Source organism: Atractosteus spatula, chromosome 8, assembly GCF_055471065.1.
Source record: "Atractosteus spatula isolate fAtrSpa1 chromosome 8, fAtrSpa1.hap1, whole genome shotgun sequence".
NCBI classification, from domain to species: domain Eukaryota; kingdom Metazoa; phylum Chordata; class Actinopteri; order Semionotiformes; family Lepisosteidae; genus Atractosteus; species Atractosteus spatula.
The window spans coordinates 49,246,083-49,267,463 of record NC_142713.1 but is presented as its reverse complement, the minus strand read 5'-3'; the positions used below and the strand labels follow the sequence as shown (position 1 = coordinate 49,267,463).

General features: G+C 36.5%; 1 protein-coding gene across 2 annotated transcripts in view; it reads left to right on the top strand.

Moving 5' to 3' along the window:
- The window catches only part of tasor2 (transcription activation suppressor family member 2), a 35,397-nt gene that overhangs the window by 9,191 nt on the left and 4,825 nt on the right, over positions 1–21,381 (top strand). Inside the window, exons 5-21 of one of the 2 annotated variants that reach the window (XM_088923034.1) lie at positions 1,650–1,741; positions 2,340–2,477; positions 2,920–3,044; positions 3,166–3,185; positions 3,291–3,396; positions 3,629–3,723; positions 6,442–6,545; positions 8,582–8,651; positions 9,034–9,105; positions 9,421–11,271; positions 12,398–12,722; positions 13,121–13,673; positions 14,011–15,654; positions 16,846–16,971; positions 17,688–17,841; positions 18,537–18,642; positions 19,867–20,048. In XM_088923034.1, coding sequence (XP_088779160.1) covers positions 1,650–1,741; positions 2,340–2,477; positions 2,920–3,044; positions 3,166–3,185; positions 3,291–3,396; positions 3,629–3,723; positions 6,442–6,545; positions 8,582–8,651; positions 9,034–9,105; positions 9,421–11,271; positions 12,398–12,722; positions 13,121–13,673; positions 14,011–15,654; positions 16,846–16,971; positions 17,688–17,841; positions 18,537–18,642; positions 19,867–20,048 — 5,763 coding nt within the window. Of the gene's footprint in view, positions 1–1,649; positions 1,742–2,339; positions 2,478–2,919; positions 3,045–3,165; positions 3,186–3,290; positions 3,397–3,628; positions 3,724–6,441; positions 6,546–8,581; positions 8,652–9,033; positions 9,106–9,420; positions 11,272–11,944; positions 12,723–13,120; positions 13,674–14,010; positions 15,655–16,845; positions 16,972–17,687; positions 17,842–18,536; positions 18,643–19,866; positions 20,049–21,381 lie in introns of both variants that reach the window. The other variant, XM_088923033.1, reaches the window with a different exon arrangement.

The following is a 21,381-nucleotide window of genomic DNA, read 5'->3' as shown; positions in this document are numbered from 1 at the left end:
TTAACTTAAACAATTTGAGTAACTTTACAAAGCAGTTGAGACCCAGTATTGTTACATTTGTAAACATACTGCATAATGCACACACAGCTACTGTATCAGTGCTTCTCTGCTTTTTGCACTCCAACCATTTAATGCAAGTTCCATTCCTGTGTTGCTTTGAAGTTCTTATTTTGATTCAGGTGCTGGCCTAACTACTTTTTGTGAAGAATGTACTTTATCACTTTGCTATCGTGTCTATGTACTGACACTTTCTAGTTTCCAAAATATAGACAGCAACAGTGGGTGAAAGTTAAATTAGAAGTCCAAAATACCTTAATACAAATGCATGCTGTTTATTTTCACATTTTTTCCTTTGCATAATTATAAGTGAAACTGAAACCTGTTTTTGATTTGTGCTGTAGCCAAGCCTAATTTTCTTCCTGTTTCCAAAAGGAAACTGAAAACATCTTAGCAATTACTGTTAACCAAGAATAATACTTTATTTCACAAAATAAATATTCAGAATACTATTCTGAAAACAAGAGGTTGTATGAAGTTCACTATAGTTTACCACACTATTGTGCTGTATTATGTAAAGTACACCTAGGTAAACCTTTTTATGGTGGAATTGCAATGAGAAAACAGTAGATTTATCTTTTTTATTACAGAAGTTATGAACCTAACCCACTTTCTGCCTCCTACCTTTCTATTCTGTCAGATATTTAACAATTAAGAGTGTTAAACATATTTTGAATTGAATTAAAACAACTTACCAAGCTGCTCTTTTCATTACTGCTTTCATTACTGATCTGCTTTCACAAATGAAAGTGAAAATAAAGCACTGCCTTGTATCTGTCAAACAGGAAATATGTGACATTGTTCCTACAAAAGACCCCATTTGTTCTGAACTTTATTTGTCAGAATCTAGGGTGTTCCTATGTATATGCATCCTTTTCCTAATGAATGTTGTTTATTAGTGCATTTTAAACGTCTCATTTTTTGTGAAATGTAACTGGCATATTTTTAAAATGCACCCGAGACATATTCAAACATATCTTGATGCCATGTGAGTAACTCAAGGAAAGCAACTGAACTCTTATTGCCAGAATAACGGTTAGTTCAGAGCTATTTGATTGACCTTATAAAACAAAAACAAATTTGTGCAAAACACAGTGATTGTTTTACATGTATTTGTTAGTAACTAAAGATACATTGTCAGCAGTTTTAAGTTTTAGTTTATTTTTTTAGTGCAAATCCATGGTCTGCAGTATATACTCTTTTTTTCAATTGATTTCTTGCCAAAATTGCCTCAGCATTTATTACGTTTATTGAAAAATGTGTATATATTGGGCTGGTCTACTTTCTCCAGGGAAAGAATTAGTGAAGATCAAGACTTCGATCAAATAGTAAATCACAGATCTGTAGTGCAGGGTTTACAGATTAACAGGAGTTACAAAGCAGGGGTGAATACAACAGTAAATTCTTTATAGGCATTTTTTTTTACTTCAGAGCAGAAGTACTATACCATTGCTTCAGTTCCAGCTGGTTGACTGATCCAGAGATAACCTCTGAACTTTCATGTATACTGATGCCCTCCAAGCTATTATTCCTTTATGTTTCTATACTGCCCAATTGGTATTGCTGGACTAATTGTCTCTTTCTTTTTAAAGGTGTTTACATCTCTAAGTACTCTGACTGTCTGCACTTCAGTCCGTGGTACCATGGGAAATCTGGCTGCATTGTGGCTTTCAAAGTCACAAAGGTAAGAGAACTTACAGTACTGGTAATGTTTTATTTCAATGCTGCTGCATAATGACCTTGATAATCCTTTCATAACTACTACACAAGATGTTGTAGTCACGTATATAATGTTTTATAGTAACATGCGCAAATTACATTTTGTTTTAGCATTGCATCATAGAAAGTATTATAAAGTTTTGTCTGGCAGTCGAGAGGGTTGTGAACCCCCTATGCACCAACATTCAAATAAAGCGTTACCCATTTCTCTTCTATTTCTTATGATTATTATTGATGTTAATGTTGCTACTGTTTAATGTAGAGTTTATGGTTACGGCAAGTAAAGCTTCTCAAAGACTAAATGTCATTTCTCTTATGTGGCCTTTAATAGTTTTTGTAAAATGAAATTTACTTGTTTTCTTAAGGCTATTTTGTAAAATGTTAAGAGGTGTTAGCATTCTTAACTAAACTCATCCAGGATCTATTGGTTTAAATATTGTATATTATAGTTGTGGTGTTTGCTTACAGTTGTATGCAAAAGTTTGGGCTGCATGTTTGAAATCTACCCACAGATTTTAAATACATACATGCAATTAAGATGATGTGATTGAATATCTTTACAGGGTAGAGTAAAAGCAGTGACAGAAAATTATACCCAGAAGTATACAAAACCTTCTACTGGTTATGATTGTCATGTTTCTGAACTAATTGAGACCGTGTCGTCAACAACAAGTTCTTTCCAAGCTTATGAACGTACTCAGGTGAGTTTTCATTTTTACTAACATCTGGCACTGGTTAAAGTATCATTAAAAACTGGATCATATGCCCCACATTTTGCGTGACACATACTGGACCTTTACCTTCAATTTGAATAGACTTCAGTTTTGTGGCTCCTGCAATTGTGTGCTTTGACTTATACCGGAGGGTTTAAAATAAAGAGGCATTGAACTCAATGCCCCACTTCCAGCTTTCACCCAGCTCTCCCACTGCCAAAACAAACCTGGAATGATTCCTTGAGGGTCATTTTGTTAGTTCTGTAATGTACTGGATTTATGTTCCTGGCAGAATGACACCTCCTCTGTACAGCATGTGCAAGAACTGCAGGCTGCATAGTTTAAGCATAGAAAACAGAAATTAAAATTGAAGACTACCTGGGTCCCTATTGCCTTTGGACAGTAAGACCTGTTTGTGGTTCCTTTTCAGTATTACATGTATGAACTAAAGAATGGAGTTGCGGTTACGTGTCCCCGGCAAGTGTGTCCATTTGCCATCGTTGGCTTTGTTTATGGTGAATCTAAGCCCACAGTCTCCGTGTTCAGTGAAAAAAGGTATGATACTAACTCGGCTTTCAGCAGTTAATCAGTTTGTATCTCCTTTTAGTTTATTACGTTTTTATGCTGTTTTTCTAAAGAGTAATTTTGTAAATGTTTTCTTTTTTCCCATCTCTAGTGCTAGTCAAGACAAAGCAGGTAAGATATCTTTTTATTTGATGAAGAGTAATTTTTATTCAGTTATTTTGTAGCAAAATCTTTCACTGTTTCCAGGATTCCTAATCTCTCGGTTTCTATTTGCAGCCTGTCATTACTACCCATGGAGAGGCAAGATCCAGATCAGTAATCACTCCCCTATTTATCATGTATCACTGAGATCTGCTTCAGATGTAATAACACCAATCAAGCTGTAAGTCACTAGGAATATTTATTTTATTACTTCTGTAGTAAACCTTTCCTCTTCATATGAATATAGAAAAGGATACACTGTAAATATTAATGTTTATTTTTAAGAAACATAATTAGTGCTACTGTGTACTGGTATAATTTTTAGTTGTATTTTTTCATGTCTTTTATTTAATATTCGGTTGTGTAATACTAAAAGAATATATGAAAGGTTAAATGTTGCTTTGTTTTTCTAGACCAGAGATTTTGAAAATACACAGTGTTATGAGGATTTCAGATCTGAAGAATACATTACCACAGTCAGTCTTTGAAACCTCCATTACAGCTGAAGGTAAAAATTTCCAATCGTACACAATCACAAAAACATCTAAGTCAAATTAATGTTAACCACAGCCGTTTTCAATTACAATTAGGTCTGTGTATTTGTTTAGCACAGTGCCTTATCCAGGTCGACTTCTACTACATACAACGTTAACGCTATGTTCAATAAAAGACAAATATGTAAAGAAATGACAATATGGCTGTCACAAAACTGGAGCTTGAAGCAGGTATGGTTTTGAGCAAAGTTTTATCCACCATTGATAAATTCTTGCATGTTGTTTGTTGAAAAATCAGGAGCACCAACTACTGCAGGCCCAGTCCATGTCATAATGACAGCTATAGGTATTGAGACAATAAGGCACCATAGAAAACATTATAATAATAATAAACTTGATTTTATATAGCGCCTTTAAAGGTGGCTTCTCAAAGTGCTTTATAGAATGACAACAACAATAAATAAAAAGAATACACAAGATAAAACACAATTACAATACACAGAGGAGACTGTGGATAGTGGTACTAAGAAAAGTAGGAGCAGACGGGTAAAGAATGGAACCAGTTAAGTAAAGGCTCTTCTTATAGGCACATAATTATTCACTGTATGGTCACACATATACAGTAGGCATGTCTACATGTGTACACCATGTGACTCTCACAACATTTCTAAAAACTTGTTTGCAAAAGTTCACTTTGAATCTGGGGCTGTGTTTTACAGTGTTGTTGTACCAGTTTTTCTTTTACACTTGAATGAACATGTTTTGTGCTGCATACAAGCATTATAGTTAATATCATAGTTTAAAACTTAAACACATTTAAAAAAGGAAAGAGGCAGTGTTTTCTATAAAAATTCATGTTCTTAATGTTTACAAAATTCTGTTTGCTTTGGTAGCAGCTTCTTAAGAAGATAAACAATTTGTAAACTTGGTTATGCAAGGTGGAAGATACCTGTAGTGCAATTCAAATGTCCAAATTGATGTATAACACATACAATAATGTATAGCACAGTTTGACACTTAGATACTTTGAGATGAATCTTTATTTGAAACTGTAAAAAAACGTTTTACAGTTGTGTTGATTTGTGCAAAAATATCAGTTATTCATTAGCCTTAGATGTCAGAGGCTGGTTATCTAGTGATTGCATAGACATAATCCTTATGCAGTTGAAAAGCATGATTTAGCTCATTTTATAATGAACTACACTAGCCTTCAGTTTTTCCAAGAGACTCTGCACAAAGTATTTGAAGCAAATTTCCAAAAGAGTTGGTGTGAGACATGCGAGCACCACCACACAAACTCCTTGTTTTGCAAAACATTCAATTAACAAATTTACAGATTAATCCAAAGTAAAATTACGTTTCCTTTTTCAGTACGTGTAATGAAGAGACTATCAGCTCTGCTCATCAGCCCCCACGCAGCCACTTGCCATCTTTGTGCTATATTGTTACATGCTTTAAGCTACACAAAGCATTTTTATAATTGCCATCTGAAAATATCTCGTCCTTCATAATATTCTTGGTCATCTACCTCAATCTACTTCTGCCAGAGAGTGAATCATCAAAGTTGACTGTTGCCTTGACAACCTTTTCTCCTTGGTCCTATACAGTATGTTTGCTTGAGAGAGTCCTGTCTTGTTGTAATATATACCTACAAGTACTACACATTTCATTTATATGCTTTTACTATTATTAACATGTTATTATCATCTCAAGTTGTATATCTAAATATTGGCATTAATTAATGGGAAGTTCATGTTTGTTTAACAAATTACTTTCAGGAAACTCATCACTTTTGTGAATTGAGTGTTGGCATATAGATCATATACTGTAGGTCATAAATCAGGTGTGTGATGGCAGTGATACTGGGAAGTACTAATAATGATATATCCCAAACTGACACTAGCTGTGGTAAATTATTGGTCACCTGTTATAATTAGGGAGTTATTAAGTAAAGTCAACAATCCTGTCATTAATTTAGTTTATTTTGAAATGCATTTCCCCTATTGGGAATTCACAGCCCCCCTCTTTGTCTTTAATAGACAATTAAAAATGTGGTAAAAGGAAATCAATCAGGAAACAGGCTGAATTCATGAAATGTGCTGCTGTCTGGTCCGTGACTCACTTTCTGGAAGTTTTCTCCATTGTTTCATCAGACACTAAAGGCAGGCATCCAAAAATGGAGAATTGTAAACGTTTCCCAAAATCCACATTTTTGCATATGTCGCATTCTGTCCCACACATTCACCGGAGTGTTGTCATCTATCTTTGCCCATTCATAACCATCTAAGAGCATATATTTGTTGGCTGCACACCTGTTTATCACCGCCCAAAAAGGGCAAGTTTTCTACCCTCCAAAAACTAGTTTCATTCGTGCCTTATGGTGAACCAACCCTACTACAAAATAACAGCGAGACAGCAGTTTAGTTGTGGTTTCTGTACAGTGTGAGTCTGCCCTCTAAAACTGATACTAAACAATGAGAAGTGTTTCTCTAAAATATATAATGCAACTAGAAGATACAAGGGCTGCCTATTGGATACTATACAAAAAATCTTCTCTCAAGTAAACTGGTAGACTGACTTCAGGACTGTATTTTTATGTATGCATTTAGTCAACCATATGGGTTTTAGATGCAATCGTTTATATCCTAATTATATATTTATAATTATAATATATATAATTGTGTTAATTATAAAGCCTACCTACCTAGGTGTTCTTTAATTAAATTCCGCAGTATTCCTGGATGGAGTTTACTGCAGTCTGTATGAAGTGCAACCATCATCAGAAGAGGATTGTTCCCTTCGTGCCCTAATTGAAGAGCTGAAACAGAAAGGCTTGGTAAGTTTAGAAGTGAACAAACAGCATTTTGGGAAGTATTATAATATATAAGTAAATAGAAAGATAATACTGTTAAACAGTAGAACAAAGAAACCAAAAAAGTTTATGTACCTGGTATCTCACATGCAGTTGTTTCCCAGTCATATTCAGAAAGTATATTGAACAGAGATCATTAACAATTGAATTTCTCCTAGAAGGCAAGAAGGCTGTGATCTCATGAAACAAGATAAAGAATACTTATGAGAAAAGGTTTACACACTTTGTCAGTGTGTATGCGTGAGATGAGATTTAAAAAGAGCCATACAGTACCAGCCCTTTTCACACTTCAGACTCTCTGAGGCTGACTAAAACAGTGAATGCCAGAACGGCTGAATAAGTTAACCAGATGCGTGTGAACAGAACAGGAGAATGTGAGATGGAGACAGTGCAAGCAATCAAGAGAAAAACACACATTCTTCTGAGATTATACATGAGAACCTGCTGGACAAGAAAGCTTGTGCGTGTTATCTCAAATAGTAATAAATAGACTTAAATATGCTCCAACTATATGATATGGAAGAAGAATTCCTTCACTGCCTGGTTACCATTGGCAAAACATGCAACTTGCAGTTTGAACTCAGTCTGTGCTGTCAGAGCATACAGTGGCATCACTTGTCTTTTTTTCTAGTCAAGAAATTTAAAATGATGTGCAATTTGAAATTTGAAAAACATTTGCGTCCTTCAGGACCACGATTGACTGTTTGTTATGCAATTAGTGAAAAGTCACAATTTAAGATTAACGTTCACTTGCATTTCCTCAAATGTCTTTTAGTCTGGATTTGGTACTTTGCTTCTTTCATCTCTTTGCATTTCTCTGTTGCCATATGACTGTCATTGCAGATTGCTTACTGACCACATTTGCCATTTTCCAACGACCAAGTAATACATAGTTTTGTGGTAGAAAACAAATTATTGTAATGTGCAGTGAAGTCATGGACAATAAATTAGTCTCTCACCTGTCCTCTTAAAATGAATTGGTCGTGCATTCTTGTGATTTTTTTTGAATACTTAACCTAACCTTTGAAATTAAACCTCATGGATTAGCATTGCAACATTTGTTTAATGACATCTGTAAAAAAGAGATTTCCCTTGTCTGCATTCAGACAGATGTTGACTCTGGCCTTCCTTATTTTCATTTTAATTGATCCCTGTATGACGTATGCCATAATCACAATCCTAAGCACTGATAAGACCGAAGAGCTGGTGGAGGTCTTTTGTAGGGGCAGAGTTGATCTGTAATCATTTGATATTAATAGGCAGTCTGTGGAGAGTGTCTCTGAAGTGATGCCACTGAAGTTAACAGCAGCCTCATCATGAAGAGAGCCCATCAGAGGCTGTACTCCCTACGACAGTTGAGAACGTTTGGAGTTAATTAGGAAGCAGTGATGCCCTTCTATAGAACTGTGATTGAGAGTGTGGTCACCTTCTCGATAACAGTGCACTATGGCAATACAACTGCCTAAGAAAAGGCTGCACATATAGACAGCATTCAAGATGACTGGACACAGTCTTCCCTCTGTAGTCTCTTTTTATGACAGCCATATCAAACGGAAAGCTCAGAAGGTGTCCACTGAACCCTTCAACCCTACCAGCTCCTTTTTTAAGCTTCTCCCTCTGGAGAGGAGGTTTCAAAGTATCAAATGTAGTGATGTAGTGTTGTTCAGTCTGAAATAGCATCTCCAGTATGTATAGGCCATTAGGCACCTCAATATGTATATCTTGGATGTTGCAAGCATTATATGGGAGTAAATATAAATATGAGTGTAACAGAGCATGTCATTTCTAATTTTAAACTTTGAATTTAAATGTGTTTGCATGAGTAATGCATACTGTATATGTGTAAGTGTCACGTGAATTGTTTTTATTTTTGGGGGCTACACTGGGGTAAATTACAATCAGGTTTTTTTCACATGGCAATAAAGTATCGTCATGTATTGTCAGTTTTGAATCTTGAATCAATTTTCAAGATCTGAATAATGTGTTGTATGTATTTGTAGGCATTCATTCTACTGCTGAATGATTGTGGTGTCCTTATATTGTTACCATCTTGCTTTCTCACATTTGAAGGTAAGGAGTAAACTTTTTAAAAACTATCTTTTGAAAAGTTTTAGTAGTTCTGTTTTTACCAGATATTTTTGTGTAGTTTATTCAATATTTTGTTGACAGAACACTTTGGCTGCTTTGAAAATTTGTATAAAATATTAAAAACGTGTTTAGTTTTAGTTTTTAATGAATAAAAGATAATCATTTTATTACAAATATTGACAAACAAATGTCACTTAGATTCTTACAAAAAAGACAAACATTCCACACTATAGATTGACATTATGAACAGATCTCTGGAAGTTTATTTTTGTGATTTTAATTTTTGTTGTATTTTTAGATATTTTTGGGGTATTTTTGTTTAGAGGAGAAAAAACATGTATGTGTTTCTCAATTTGTCTTACAGAAAGCACAACAGAGAAGGAAGAAATATTACAGTGCCTATTTGTATTTCCTAACTCAAGAACAGTGCAGAAAGGTAAGTTAAATATATGCATTTCACAGTGTTTTAAAACGCACTTGGGACATTTCATAATACCTATTAAGCATAAGGAAATGTGTTAAGGTTATTCAATTATGTAAATCTAATAGGAAATGGACACTGTAGATCTCTTCCAGAACAATTAGCTTAATATTTGTGAATCAGAATCTGTAAGAAGATCTACAGTATGTTTTTTTAAAGCTAAATTCAGTCCTATGTTATGTGTTTTTGCATTTGTTACAAATTAAGTTTTGTATTGAAGATCAAGAATATTTGTATGGAATGTTGCTAATTTGTTTATTTTTATTGCAGATGTGAAGTTTCCAGTGTCTGAATATCCAATTTTCTCTGATGTAATTCAGATCTTACCAGGGCTAAACTATGCACTGAAGAAAGCTGAGGAATTCCAATCAGACCAGAATGTGTCACCTTGCAGCTTGATCGAACAACATTTCCAAGACTACGTGACATTAAACCGGCCAGGAATTGTTGATATTACTGGAAAAGAACCACCTGTCTTATCTGACCATTTCGATGTACCCAGGACTTATAAACACCTTTATAGAGCTACAGAATGTCATAAAATGACTGTTTCACACTTACAGTCGTACTTTAGAAATCCTGATGCTTATAACCTTTCAGTATCAAAAGCTCTGGAGTTGCTGGCTGTAAATCAGGAGGATGCCATGGATGTTGAAGATGACCACTGTGAGAATGTGTATTACTCTCTTTCATCTCCAGAGGTTTTACAGTCAGACTTTTGGACAGATGGTGATTCACATGGAGAAGTGAGAAGAAGTCCAGAGTTCAATGACATAGCTCAGGCAGAACATGCTGTTTCTGAGGACGAAATGAGTTGTGAGACAAAAATCGAGGAATCTCAGGAACGATTTCTGGAGTGTGTGGTTGTACTAGAAGGCATTGAAAAGACAGGTACTGCTGTAACGTGCAAAGAGCAATTTAATCCGAAGGTAGCAACTCCAACCAAACCCATTTCAGGTGACATGCCGACAGACCATGATGAGAGCTCCACAGAGAATGGACTAAACTTGTTAGAACCTACAAATGAAAAGGTCACTCTGGAAAGCCTACAGGATGCGGGTAAGAGCCCAATCACAGAGTCTACTTGTGTAAGCTCCTCTGGAGATACAAATGTCTCATCTGGTACGAAAGCTAATTATTTGCTGAGAAAGGATGTTTTATGTGCTGGAGCCCAACAAAAACGCACAACTTCATCTAGAAAAGCTTCCAGTAAACGAATTACAAGGAACAGCAATACAAAGTTGAAGATCTTGAAAACTGTAAATCAAAAGATCACTAGATACAATGCCAAAGGAAAAAACGTTAGTGACTCGCATCCCCCTAAAAGAAAAATGAAAGGCGACAACAGCTATGGGTTAAAAAACATCATAACTGACTGCGGAAAGGTTTTTATTCCACATGGCTCAAGCTTCGTTTTGGGAGATTTTGAATTCCCGAAACAAACAAGAATAGCTACAGAGGAGGGCAAGACTCTGTGTGAAGAAAAAATGGCTGCTGATTCACTAGATGCCTCCCAGACAGAAGGAGTAGAATCTCAAGACTCTGGGGAAATAGCAAATCCTGATGGTCCAGACAAGCTTGGTCCGCATGTAGAAGTGGAGAGCAAAGTGGCGTCTGAGAGGCAGTGTGACAGAGAAGAGGAGCAAGGGGAAGCCTTGCAATCCAGCAGTAATGTAAGCCAATTTGTGAGGCTAAGAAAGCGAAAGAAACCTTTGTGTCCTCTGAGACAAAAGGCCACTGCAGCGGATCCTGAAGATACGCCTGTTGTGAGTAAGCAGTGTCCTCAAAAAAAGAAGAGAAACGGTGATGTCAAGATAGATCCCGAGCTTATTAAGGTTGGCCCTGTCACTCCCATGGACACGAACACACTGCCTGTTGACACTACCTTATCAGAGCAAACCTCAAAGCCAGAAGAAGGTGCAAAGGCCCAGGTATGTGAAAGGAAAAAAGCGGCTAAGGTAAAAGATTCTTCAAAGTCGGCAGTAACATCTGAAGATGTGTTAAAGTCGCCCAAAAGCACAACACCACCGAATGCTTCACCGGAAATGAAGAAACAGAAGATCTTAAAACCTTTCAAAAAACGAATGAAGAACAGGATACCCGACTACGTGAAAGGGAATGGTAGGATTTATTACTTTTTATTTTTTGTTACAAAAAAGGTGTTATTTTGTTACTTCATCCCCCAAGTAGCAAAGTAAGGGATAAAGTACACGTAAGGCCTATATCACATGGAGTGGTCTGAGCAGTTTCTTATTACCAATGAAGGAAAAACAAAAGATAACAGAGCTGGGACACTGGTGTCTTAAAATTTGTCCTTGCTTATCTTTTCTTCTCATTGTCTGCTGTTGCCTCATGCTAAAAATGACGGTCACTTAAAAAAATGACTGTTTCAGCTGCTCTCATCTCTCGAATGAAAATATAGCAAAATGTTAAAATTAGTTACGTTTTTTTACATGGTCTGAAGATGTTTTTGGATGTTCGATCATTATATATTTTTAATGTGAATTATCATGCTTACAGAAGCATTTTTTTGTAAAATTATTTTACATTTTATTCCCTAAACTTTGCAAAAATGCTTAGATTATTGTTGTTGTTGTTGTTGTTGTTGTTGTTGTTGTTACTGCTTTCTTAAAAACATGCTAGTAATACATTGATTTGTATTGTTAGACAACATAATTCTATAAGGGAAAAGCAGTAGTATAGCCTTTTCTGTGACATTGCCCTAATGTAATCTTTATTTATAATGTTTTATTTTTTGTTTTCATGCCCTTTTTCTTTTTTTCTTTTGTTACAGGATGGTTGAATTTTGAAACATCAGATTCATTTGACACTGAAAATATAGCAAAAACTCAATCAAAGGAACTCAGAACTACTGGTTATAGGGATCTGGTGAGAAGTGAAAATACTCACCTGAGTGCTACAAACCATGATATGGAAAGTGCAAACATTTGTCAGTCTTCAGATGCACTGACCTTACTGGCTGATTTAGCTCTTAGCTCCAGTAGTAAAGTTTTAATACAAGAAGACCAGTCCCAAAATGTAGTGGTTGAAACGGAACATGGGCAAACAAGGGTGGGCGACAGTGGAACTGTGCAGCAAATGTTGTTAAGCAATTCTACCAGTCCTAAACTCCTCAGGTCCCCATTTCCCCAGGGACTTGCAGTGACCGAAGAGCTGATTCTTAATATAATTTCCAAAGAACATTCTTACTCACTGCCCCCATCCTATTTACTGTTGGGTTTGGCAGGTGTGCCTCCATCGGTTTCCACTGATTGCGCCGAGTCCTCCAGAAGCCAAGCTGAAAATATGGACAACATTGCCTCAATTGGAGGGCCTTTACTGCTCCGAAATAAAGAGGCACCCTATCATGAAAAAAGCCGACAAGAAGCAAGTATTTCTGAAAACGAACAGGAATGCCACTCTGATGGACTTGAAAGTCGCTCTCGACTTGTGTTTGAAAAAAACGGAGTTCTTTATGTATCACGAGAGTGGAAAGAGGAATATGATTTCAAGCTGGACAGCAAATTTACAAATGATCCTCTTGATAAAACTGTGGCTCGAGCTCTTCATGGGTATGTATCATTACCATTACCATAATATCAAGATTTGACATGATTTGATAGGTCACATCAGTATAGTTTTTGAGGACTGCTGTTTTGGTGCTTCCAAAGTACTTAAATCCATTTTTATATTGAAACTAAAGAGTTGTTTCTGTTCATATGAGAGCTGCACATCCCTGTTCCTCTACTGTACAACAGGAATATTTATGTCATATTCTTGCTTTCTTGTATTTAAACAAGAAAGATGGTCAATATTGCCTCCTTTCGTTTGTCAGCTTTGTTCTTTACCAATGTCTTCCTAGGTTTTGTGTTTCAACTCAAGACTTCTAAAAGACTGCATATTCGTTATATAATTAGTTATGTTTTTTTAACCATCTGTTTTCTTTGTCTGCTCATTTCTTTACTTACAGCCCTTGGGATTGCAATATTGAGGAAAGTTATGAGCAGGTCCACCTTATTCTTCATATGTGGATTGGCCTGTTTTATAGCAGGTCAACAATGAGGTTTTTCCAGACTGACCTGAGTGATTCTGAAAATGGTGACCAAAATAAAAACAGACCTGAGATGTTACCAGTTAAAGACGTCTCAGAAAATGACCTGTCTTCCAAATCTAGCTCTGATGAACAGCACACATTTGGAACACAACCATCTGTAATACAGCTACCTTTAAATCCTCATCAAGGTGAGCTGCTGGATCTTAGGGAAGAAAGTAAGAAAGAGGGAAACCATGTGGAACTGAATTGTGGTGCCGTAGATGTCTCCAGGCCATGTGATGAAGCTTTGGATCTGAGTGTTCCAAAACGCCCTCAGGAGGATCTCTCCAACTCCACCAGCAACTCAGAGCAAGGAGCTCAAGACAAGAATTGCTTCACACAAAGCAGAATTGAAGGTTCTGTAAAGGATACACAGGTGCACCATACAGACAACTTATCTGTGGGAACAGGTAGCCATTTTGTAGATAAGGTAAGAAAACCTTTTCATGTTTTTGAAAACTGTTATTACCCAATTGCAAAGTGTTAAAAATAGCCCCGTTCTTATCCACTTTTCCATGCTCATCTATGGGGATGATTCTGTTACCTACTTCCTAAATCTGCAGTTTGTAAGATTATTTTCATCATATTGCATAGGTTAAGGAAAGATAAGAAGCCAGGATTTTTTTCTGTGTTCCAAAATACACGATAGCTGGGTCTACTGTTCTGGAATTTTTTGTTTTACTGTTTCTGGAACTCATGCAGTGACTCTTACCAACACCCTATTCCTCTGTCATATGCCTTTTACATTTTTAAATCTTTTTCTCTAGAATTCCAGATCCAGTGATGATATGTCAGATACTGACGTAAATGGAGAGAAGGAAGAGGAAGATGATGTTTATGATGATAACCCAGAAATGACAGATATGACCAAACTCTTGGGAACTGATAGTGTATACGTTGAATTATGTAACAGAATAGCAAATCTGTGCATTTCTAAAAGGAAACAATTCAATGGATTACACAGGACATTGGCAAAGTCTGAGTTTCTGTTGTCTGCTTTTCACTTGGTTAATGTACCAACTGTCACGGGTGACAAAATGGAAAAAACTAGGAACAGCTATGTGCAAGAAGGGAAATTAAGTCATATTACTCTCAAATTAACTGAAACTTTGAATAGTGTATCTCCTGACCAGAGTTGCATATTCCTAGAGACTGAGAGTTCTTCTGATCAATTTAAAACACCCTCAACCACACAAGATGGATATGATACAAACAATGTTTCTAAACCAACAGAAACTATAAACAATGTCACTTCCATAATGGATCTCTCTTGTAGTAAATCTAAAGAAGATAATGCCAGTAAATACCTGGAGATAGATTCATTACCTTGTGGGATCCAGGAACAAGGAAATGAAAGGCTTACAAAATCAGTGGAAGAAGAAAAAAGTGCTGACAGCCAATATTTAGAAAGAGATTTACATTTCAATCTGTCGGATAAAAGCTTACATCGTGAAGATCAAGAAAGCACAGTTATAAGAAACACTGGATTCTTGGACCAAAAACAAGACAGGGTAATGTCTTTGGCTTATGCAGATGCAGGAGAGAAAAGTCAAGAAGGTGATATGATGGACTCCCAAACTCCTGAGCCAGATGCCAACAGCAAGTGTTCTGAATGTGTGTCAGATGAGATTGACTCACCTGTCCCCTCCACTGTCACTATGTCTGACTGTTGGGGCGTGCGAAAAACATATGACAATTACCCAGTCATAACACACAGAGTGGCTGGACATATTAGGACAGTCCAAAATGAGAAAAAAGAAGATCGGCACCTCAAAAGCTTCCTTGAAAAGTGGGAGCAAATGCATCTAACTAAGCCTGATCTGACGCAGGCTTCTTTGGATTTGGAGTACTTGATTTTTTCAGAAAAGATTCACCAAATCCTTAAGAAGACCAAAAGTGCCAGTCCGTCCAAATTCTCCAGTCTGTCTTCATGGAGCAATTTCTCATCTGTGGCAGACAATTCAATGTCCAAATTGGGTGATGTTTCCGAAAACAGTAGGGACATGCCTCTTGAATCAGACACGAAAGAGGTCAAGGATAATTTCAAGCCTTTATTTTCTAGCAAGGCTGTTCTCTGCCTTAAGAAACCTTCATATCTAAATGGAATAGAAGGACATCATGAAGAACTGTCAAATATATCAGAAAAATGTTCTAAATCATACAGGTCCATGATGAATGCTGTTTGCTCTGGTACAAAATTTCAGCAACAGACTATTTCAGAAATGGACAAGGAAGAAAAGGACTTCCTACAGTCTAAAACAAGGACAGTTGACGTTTTTCACAAGCTCAAATTCAGTATGTTTGACTGCTTACACACTAACCTGAATTCTGTAGTCAGGCAATCACTCAAGACTAAGTACAGATTCTATATCCTTGAAACAAAAGTGGATACCTTCTTTGAAAAAACAAAGGTAAGCACTCTTTTTGTAAGACTATGAGTTGCAGTAGGGCTTCATTTGTGAGGGATTGTGGAAAGAATCATTGTGAATAGCCACATTTGCATATAGCCAAGTCCACCCCTATACATCTCCTCTAACGTAGCAATCTTACATAGTGTGTAAGGGTACAAGACATAAGTAACTCACCCTTATATGATAATTAATGCATTTGGTCATGATCCTAGTCTTCGGCGCAGTTAATTTGCTCTTAACAATCATCTGCTTGATTTCATTCTACTCTGCTTTTCTTCATAAAAGACCACATTGGCCAGACCAAATTGTGAAGAAGAGAATTTGCAAATGTTCGCATATATTGAGACCCTACTGTATTAGCAGAAAAGCTATAGGATATAAAAAGATACTCTGTATATGTTGATCTTTGAAACAAAAGGGAACACCACCCCCCTTGCTAAAAGAAGGGCATCTCAGCATTTCACTTATTACAAGAAACAGTCCTGTTCATAAAATTGTGTCCCTTTCTACCCTTGTGCAAATGCATGGTAGGTACAGTATTGATAAATTGGTTTATCAAAGAAAGTTTTATTAATTGCTCTCAGAGTATCTTTGATTCAATTTTTCATAAGACAGTTTCGGTCTTACCAGTGTCTGATATGAAAAACAACATTTACATAAAAGAAAACTATAAGAAACACTTGCAATTTGTGCTTGCAATTGTTTTTAAAATGTTTCTACTGTATTCATTATTTTCTGACTTTTAAAAACTTGTTTAAAGAGTGAATTTGTACAGTGTTGCTGAGAGGTTGCAGGATTTTCTGGTATTTAGATGGATATCATTTGATATATTCAGAAATAAAAACTGACATTCTGTATTTTTGCCTCATATTTATCTTTTGATCTGAAATGCAGATTTTCAATAGCGTGCCACAAAATTGCCAAATTTCACTTCACTGTCACAATAATCCAAGAAGTCTGTGCCTTGAGAACATTAGTCTCAGATATTAATGGGTTTTACTTTTCCATAAGAGTTTTTTTAGACAATAGACTAGAAACTAACAGTCACGCTTTTGATCGCATTTCTTAAAAACAAATGTAACTTTATCTGTGCTATTATTGATGGTTATTTTCTTCCTGAAATACAACCGTGTTTTTTTTTAATGTAACTTTTGCCTCTAAACATCTACAAATATTTTGTTGATGATGTAGGAGGCGCTAAAGGCGGAAGGTCATGTGGGTGTACAGCCATCCCAGTTCAGTCAGCTTGATCAGTGTTCTTCATCCCCTCTGCTAATGGTCATCAGGAATGAAGATATCTCGGCAAACATCTGCAAAGTAAGGATGGAGAAATCTGATGGTGTGTTCTTGCATACAGAGTGCAGTGATTGGTGTCAAAATTAGACCTTTTTTAAACATAATATTTTTAAACACTAAAAGCAATAGAGATGTATATTTCATCAAATAACTAATTCAGGCCGCTTTTCATTGAGAGCATTTTAACATCCATGTATTCAGAAAGTACTCAGGAGATTTTGTATCTTGCCATTTTTGTTTTTTCCTTGTGGTGTTATTTTTCTCATGCTTCTTTGCTTAATAACAGTTTATTTGGAGGGGGTTCTTTTTTTGGCAATCATGGCTACTTCTAGGATTTCCATTTTGGTTCTTGGAAGTTGCTCTCTTTGTATTATCCTTATCAAACCATGTTAATCTCTTTTACATCCGCAGCATGAATTATATTAGTTTGAGGAAAATAAGTTGGATGTGCTGTTAAAAAATCTACCAGCATCAAAGAAAATGTTGATAGACTCCATATAACTGTTGAAGAGGATAATTCTGAGGATTCAGCCAATCTCTCACAAGTTATAGCTTTGTGGTTTGATTTTGCAATATATTCTCGAGTGGAACAGTTAGGCGTCAGGCAGGTATATCCGGCTCACTACTGTTGAATAGAAAGCAAGTCTTGTAGACTTCAAGAAGGTTTGTGTCACTTTATGCACTAAACATTCTGTTGCATTAACCTAATTGTACATTTCTTTTCCTCTGCTGACTAGATTCCACACTTGTTGGACCTAAAGAAGATGCCAGATGTTTTGTTTGCTGGGGTAGATTGCCCTGACGACATTCTGAACTGCACTTATCAGGAGCTGTTCACCAGAGGGGGGTTTGTGGTGTGTGATGGCGCAGTGCTGGACACGCTAACACTAGGTATGAGAGCAGCAGGCAGCAAAGTGACCGAGACCGATCACAAGTTGTGATTATGTGTAAGAGAAAAACTAAGTATGTTCTTTCCCCTCTATATTTAAATGGCTGTTTTTCAAATCCCATTTTCAATTTCTCTTTGCCCATTTCTTTTGGAAAGAGGAATTCCTTTTTTAAGTGGAGTTCTTGCTTTTCTAGGCACTACCACACTGGATGAATTATTCAGAAATGTAGTTAGTTTTACCTGTTTCACAAGCTGGTTAATTTCATTCAGAGCAAGATTACTCTCTTCAGTAAATGGTATTTTTTTATCCTTCAAAATTACTATTGACTAATTCCTTTACTGTTATGTTTTTTAACATTAAGTGCAAACAGTATTTATATGCTAAAATTAATATTTTGTGCAATTTCTAAAGAAACATTTGTAGTGTCATTATGTTTTCAATAATCAGGAACATGCATAGATACAGTGCTTATTCTGATACATTATGACCAGTAATCTTTGTCTGTGTTGTTTCAACCCAGATTTTTGAATCGGTATCAGTGACAGGATTTCCTGCTGAGCATTTTATAGTTGCAGTAAACCATGTGACTGGTTCAGAAAGAGTACTGGCAACCAGTAAGATATTGATGATGACTGAAAATAAGACATACGATGAGATTTTATTAACTCTGTGAGTTTTTGTCTTTTACCATAACAGATCATTTCAAGAAAATGGTGAGCGTCCTGGAGGAACTGGGTCAGAATGGAAAGTGGAAGTGGTTTCTGCACTACAAAGACTGCAGAAGGCTCAAAGAAAATGGAAGGTAAAATGGAATCAATGGCAATTTTTATTTGGTTACAATTTTTTTTAGCTTCCTTGACTATAGTAGTTGTGTGTAATGGCTACAAAAGCATTTTACGGTAATCTCTTGTTATGCATGACAAATTCGTTCCTCAGAAACTGTGATATTTCCCGATAGGTTCCAGAACTCAAACATGTTCCCTCAAACACCCAAATGTCACCTTAATACAGCACAGAACAGTACCTCGTTATGAAAACGATTGCTGATTAATTATTTGAGTAAAATGCTTAAAGGTATTAGTTGGTGCATAATCAATAGGTAGGAAAATGGTAACACTCCTGCGTGTGCAGTAGTTGCCTCGTTACAGTTGTGATCAAATGCGTGAGCACTAATTAATATCCTGTAATGTATGCGCTCAACAAATGATATTTTGTTATAAAATGTTAAAACATAAGTAAATTCCTTATCCAAGAAGATGTATGAAAAGAATCATGGCAGTGCTTTACAAGAGCCCAGCTCTTAAGAGTGAAAATCTGCTTGTTACTTAAAAAAACAGGTAGATTACTGATTACTGCATCTCACATAAAAACTTGTATAGAGGTTGCACGTATAGTGAGGAATTAATGTAGTGAAGTTTTGTTTTGTAAAATCTGGTTCTGAGAGGATTTTTCACCCTTTACAGAGTTTTTAAATGTCCTTTTTGAATTGTTTCTTGATGAAGTATGCCAATGTTTGTTTTTGCCAGCCTTACTTTAAAGCTCCTGTACCACTGAGTTTGCTGAGTTTGTACAAGGTTTGTTGACTTTTTTGGGTAGATACAACTTCAGCAAAAACTGAAATCACCAGAACAGCAAATATTTCTTTAAAAATGATCATGTGTGGCCTTCAGAGTGGGTCGATCGGTAAAGACATTCAACTGAGCACAGGTTTAGCCGTACAAACCAGGTGTCTGGTTTGAGCCTGGATCATGTCACTAGCCGACTGTGACTGAGATTCCCCAAGTTGCAAGGCACCACTGGTTTAGTGATCTCTGCGGCCTCCCCAATGTCTGCCGGCGTGGGGTTGTTGCCTCAGCCGGAGATGAAACTGCGCTGGCGCTGTTGTTGCCTGTGATGTGTTAAAAGATTAGTTACTTGAAGGTGGGTGGGCTGGGGGAGTCGTCTGGCTACTCCACTTCATTCTAAATTCAACGAATTCTGAAATCTTCATTTACAGAGTAAACGTTAAATGTTATAATTCCCACAGAACAAGCATAGAAGATCATACCAAGCAACACTTCATAGACTGCTGTCAAGAAGCTGATATCGTAGAAGTTCTTCCATACCATGAGTGTGACCTGATTTCACAAGAGCGACCTGACTACTTCAGCTGCTTGTTACGGTTGCAAGTGCAACATATCACTGCAAGGTTTGCTGTTTTCATAACAGGTGAGGTGGCGTTCTCCATCTTAATCACCTTGCTGACTTCCTGAAATCAGGGTAATGTGTAACTCCCAAAACATGTACAATAGTATAAGCATCTAGTATAAGCCTTCTTCTCTTCTTGATCTATATCAGTAATTAGATTTCTGATATAGATTCTGATCTAATAAGCAGAGTATTAAAATTTGCAGATGATATAAGAATGAGGAGAAGAAAAGCATCAAAGGAATTGCATAACATCTTGGATTTAGCAGATATTTGGCAAATGAATAACATTGTCTTGGATATTCACAGCTGTTCACATAGCTTCTACTTTGAACTAATATTTGAACTTTGAACTAATATAGACACCGTGACTAAGCAATTAAAAATCTGTGGCATTGGCTGTTTGCTTTGGGTTGTTGTCATGCTGAAAGGTGAACATCTGTCTCAGTTCAGCTTTCTCGTAGAAGGGTAGCAAGTTATCCCTTTAGGGACTTTTCTGTACTTTGCTTCATTAATTTTCCCTTCTGTCCTGACAAGTCCCTGTAGATGAGAAACATCCCCATAACATGATGCTGCCACTACCATTCTTCACAGTAGGGACGGTGTTCTTTGAGTGATGTGCTGTGGTTTCCTCCAAACATAATGCCTTACATCTAGGCCAAAAATGTCAATTTTAGTTTCATTGGACCACAAAATGTTTTGTCACATGTTTGCAGTATCAAATAAAAATATAGTATCATATAATATTTTTTGGTTTTCAGTAATGACTTCCTTCTTGTCCAGCTGCCATACAGGCGAGATCTGTGGAGCGCTTGGGATATTGTGGTCACATACACTCTTTGATCAGTCTTGGCCATAAAAGCCTGTAGCTCCTTCAATGTTAGACCATTCACCTCTTGGTAGCCTCTGATCAGTCTCCTTCTTGCTCAGATATCCAGTTTGGAGGGACAGCTCAATCTAGGCAGAGTCTTGCTGGTGTCACACACCTTCAACATCTTAATTTCTGTGCTCATGGATATTCAAGACCCAAAATCATTCTTTAAAAAGCAGATCATTATGGGAATCCGTACAGGGTTAGGTTCTGGGTTTTATGTCTTGTCCAAATCTGATTTGGTCTAAAAAGTGACATAACAGAATTAAGTATTACACTGTTTAATAGGACTAATCCTTATTAAGAGTTGTTCCAGTTGTAAACACATGGATTGCTACAGGAATGTAATAGTTGGCCTTTATGTACATTTTTTTAAACTTTGATTCACATCAGAATCACCCTTTAAAACACAAGGACTGCCAAAGTAAAGGATGTGCAGATCGGTGCTTTGTAATTTTTTTTTTCAAGTAAATGTTTTTGTAG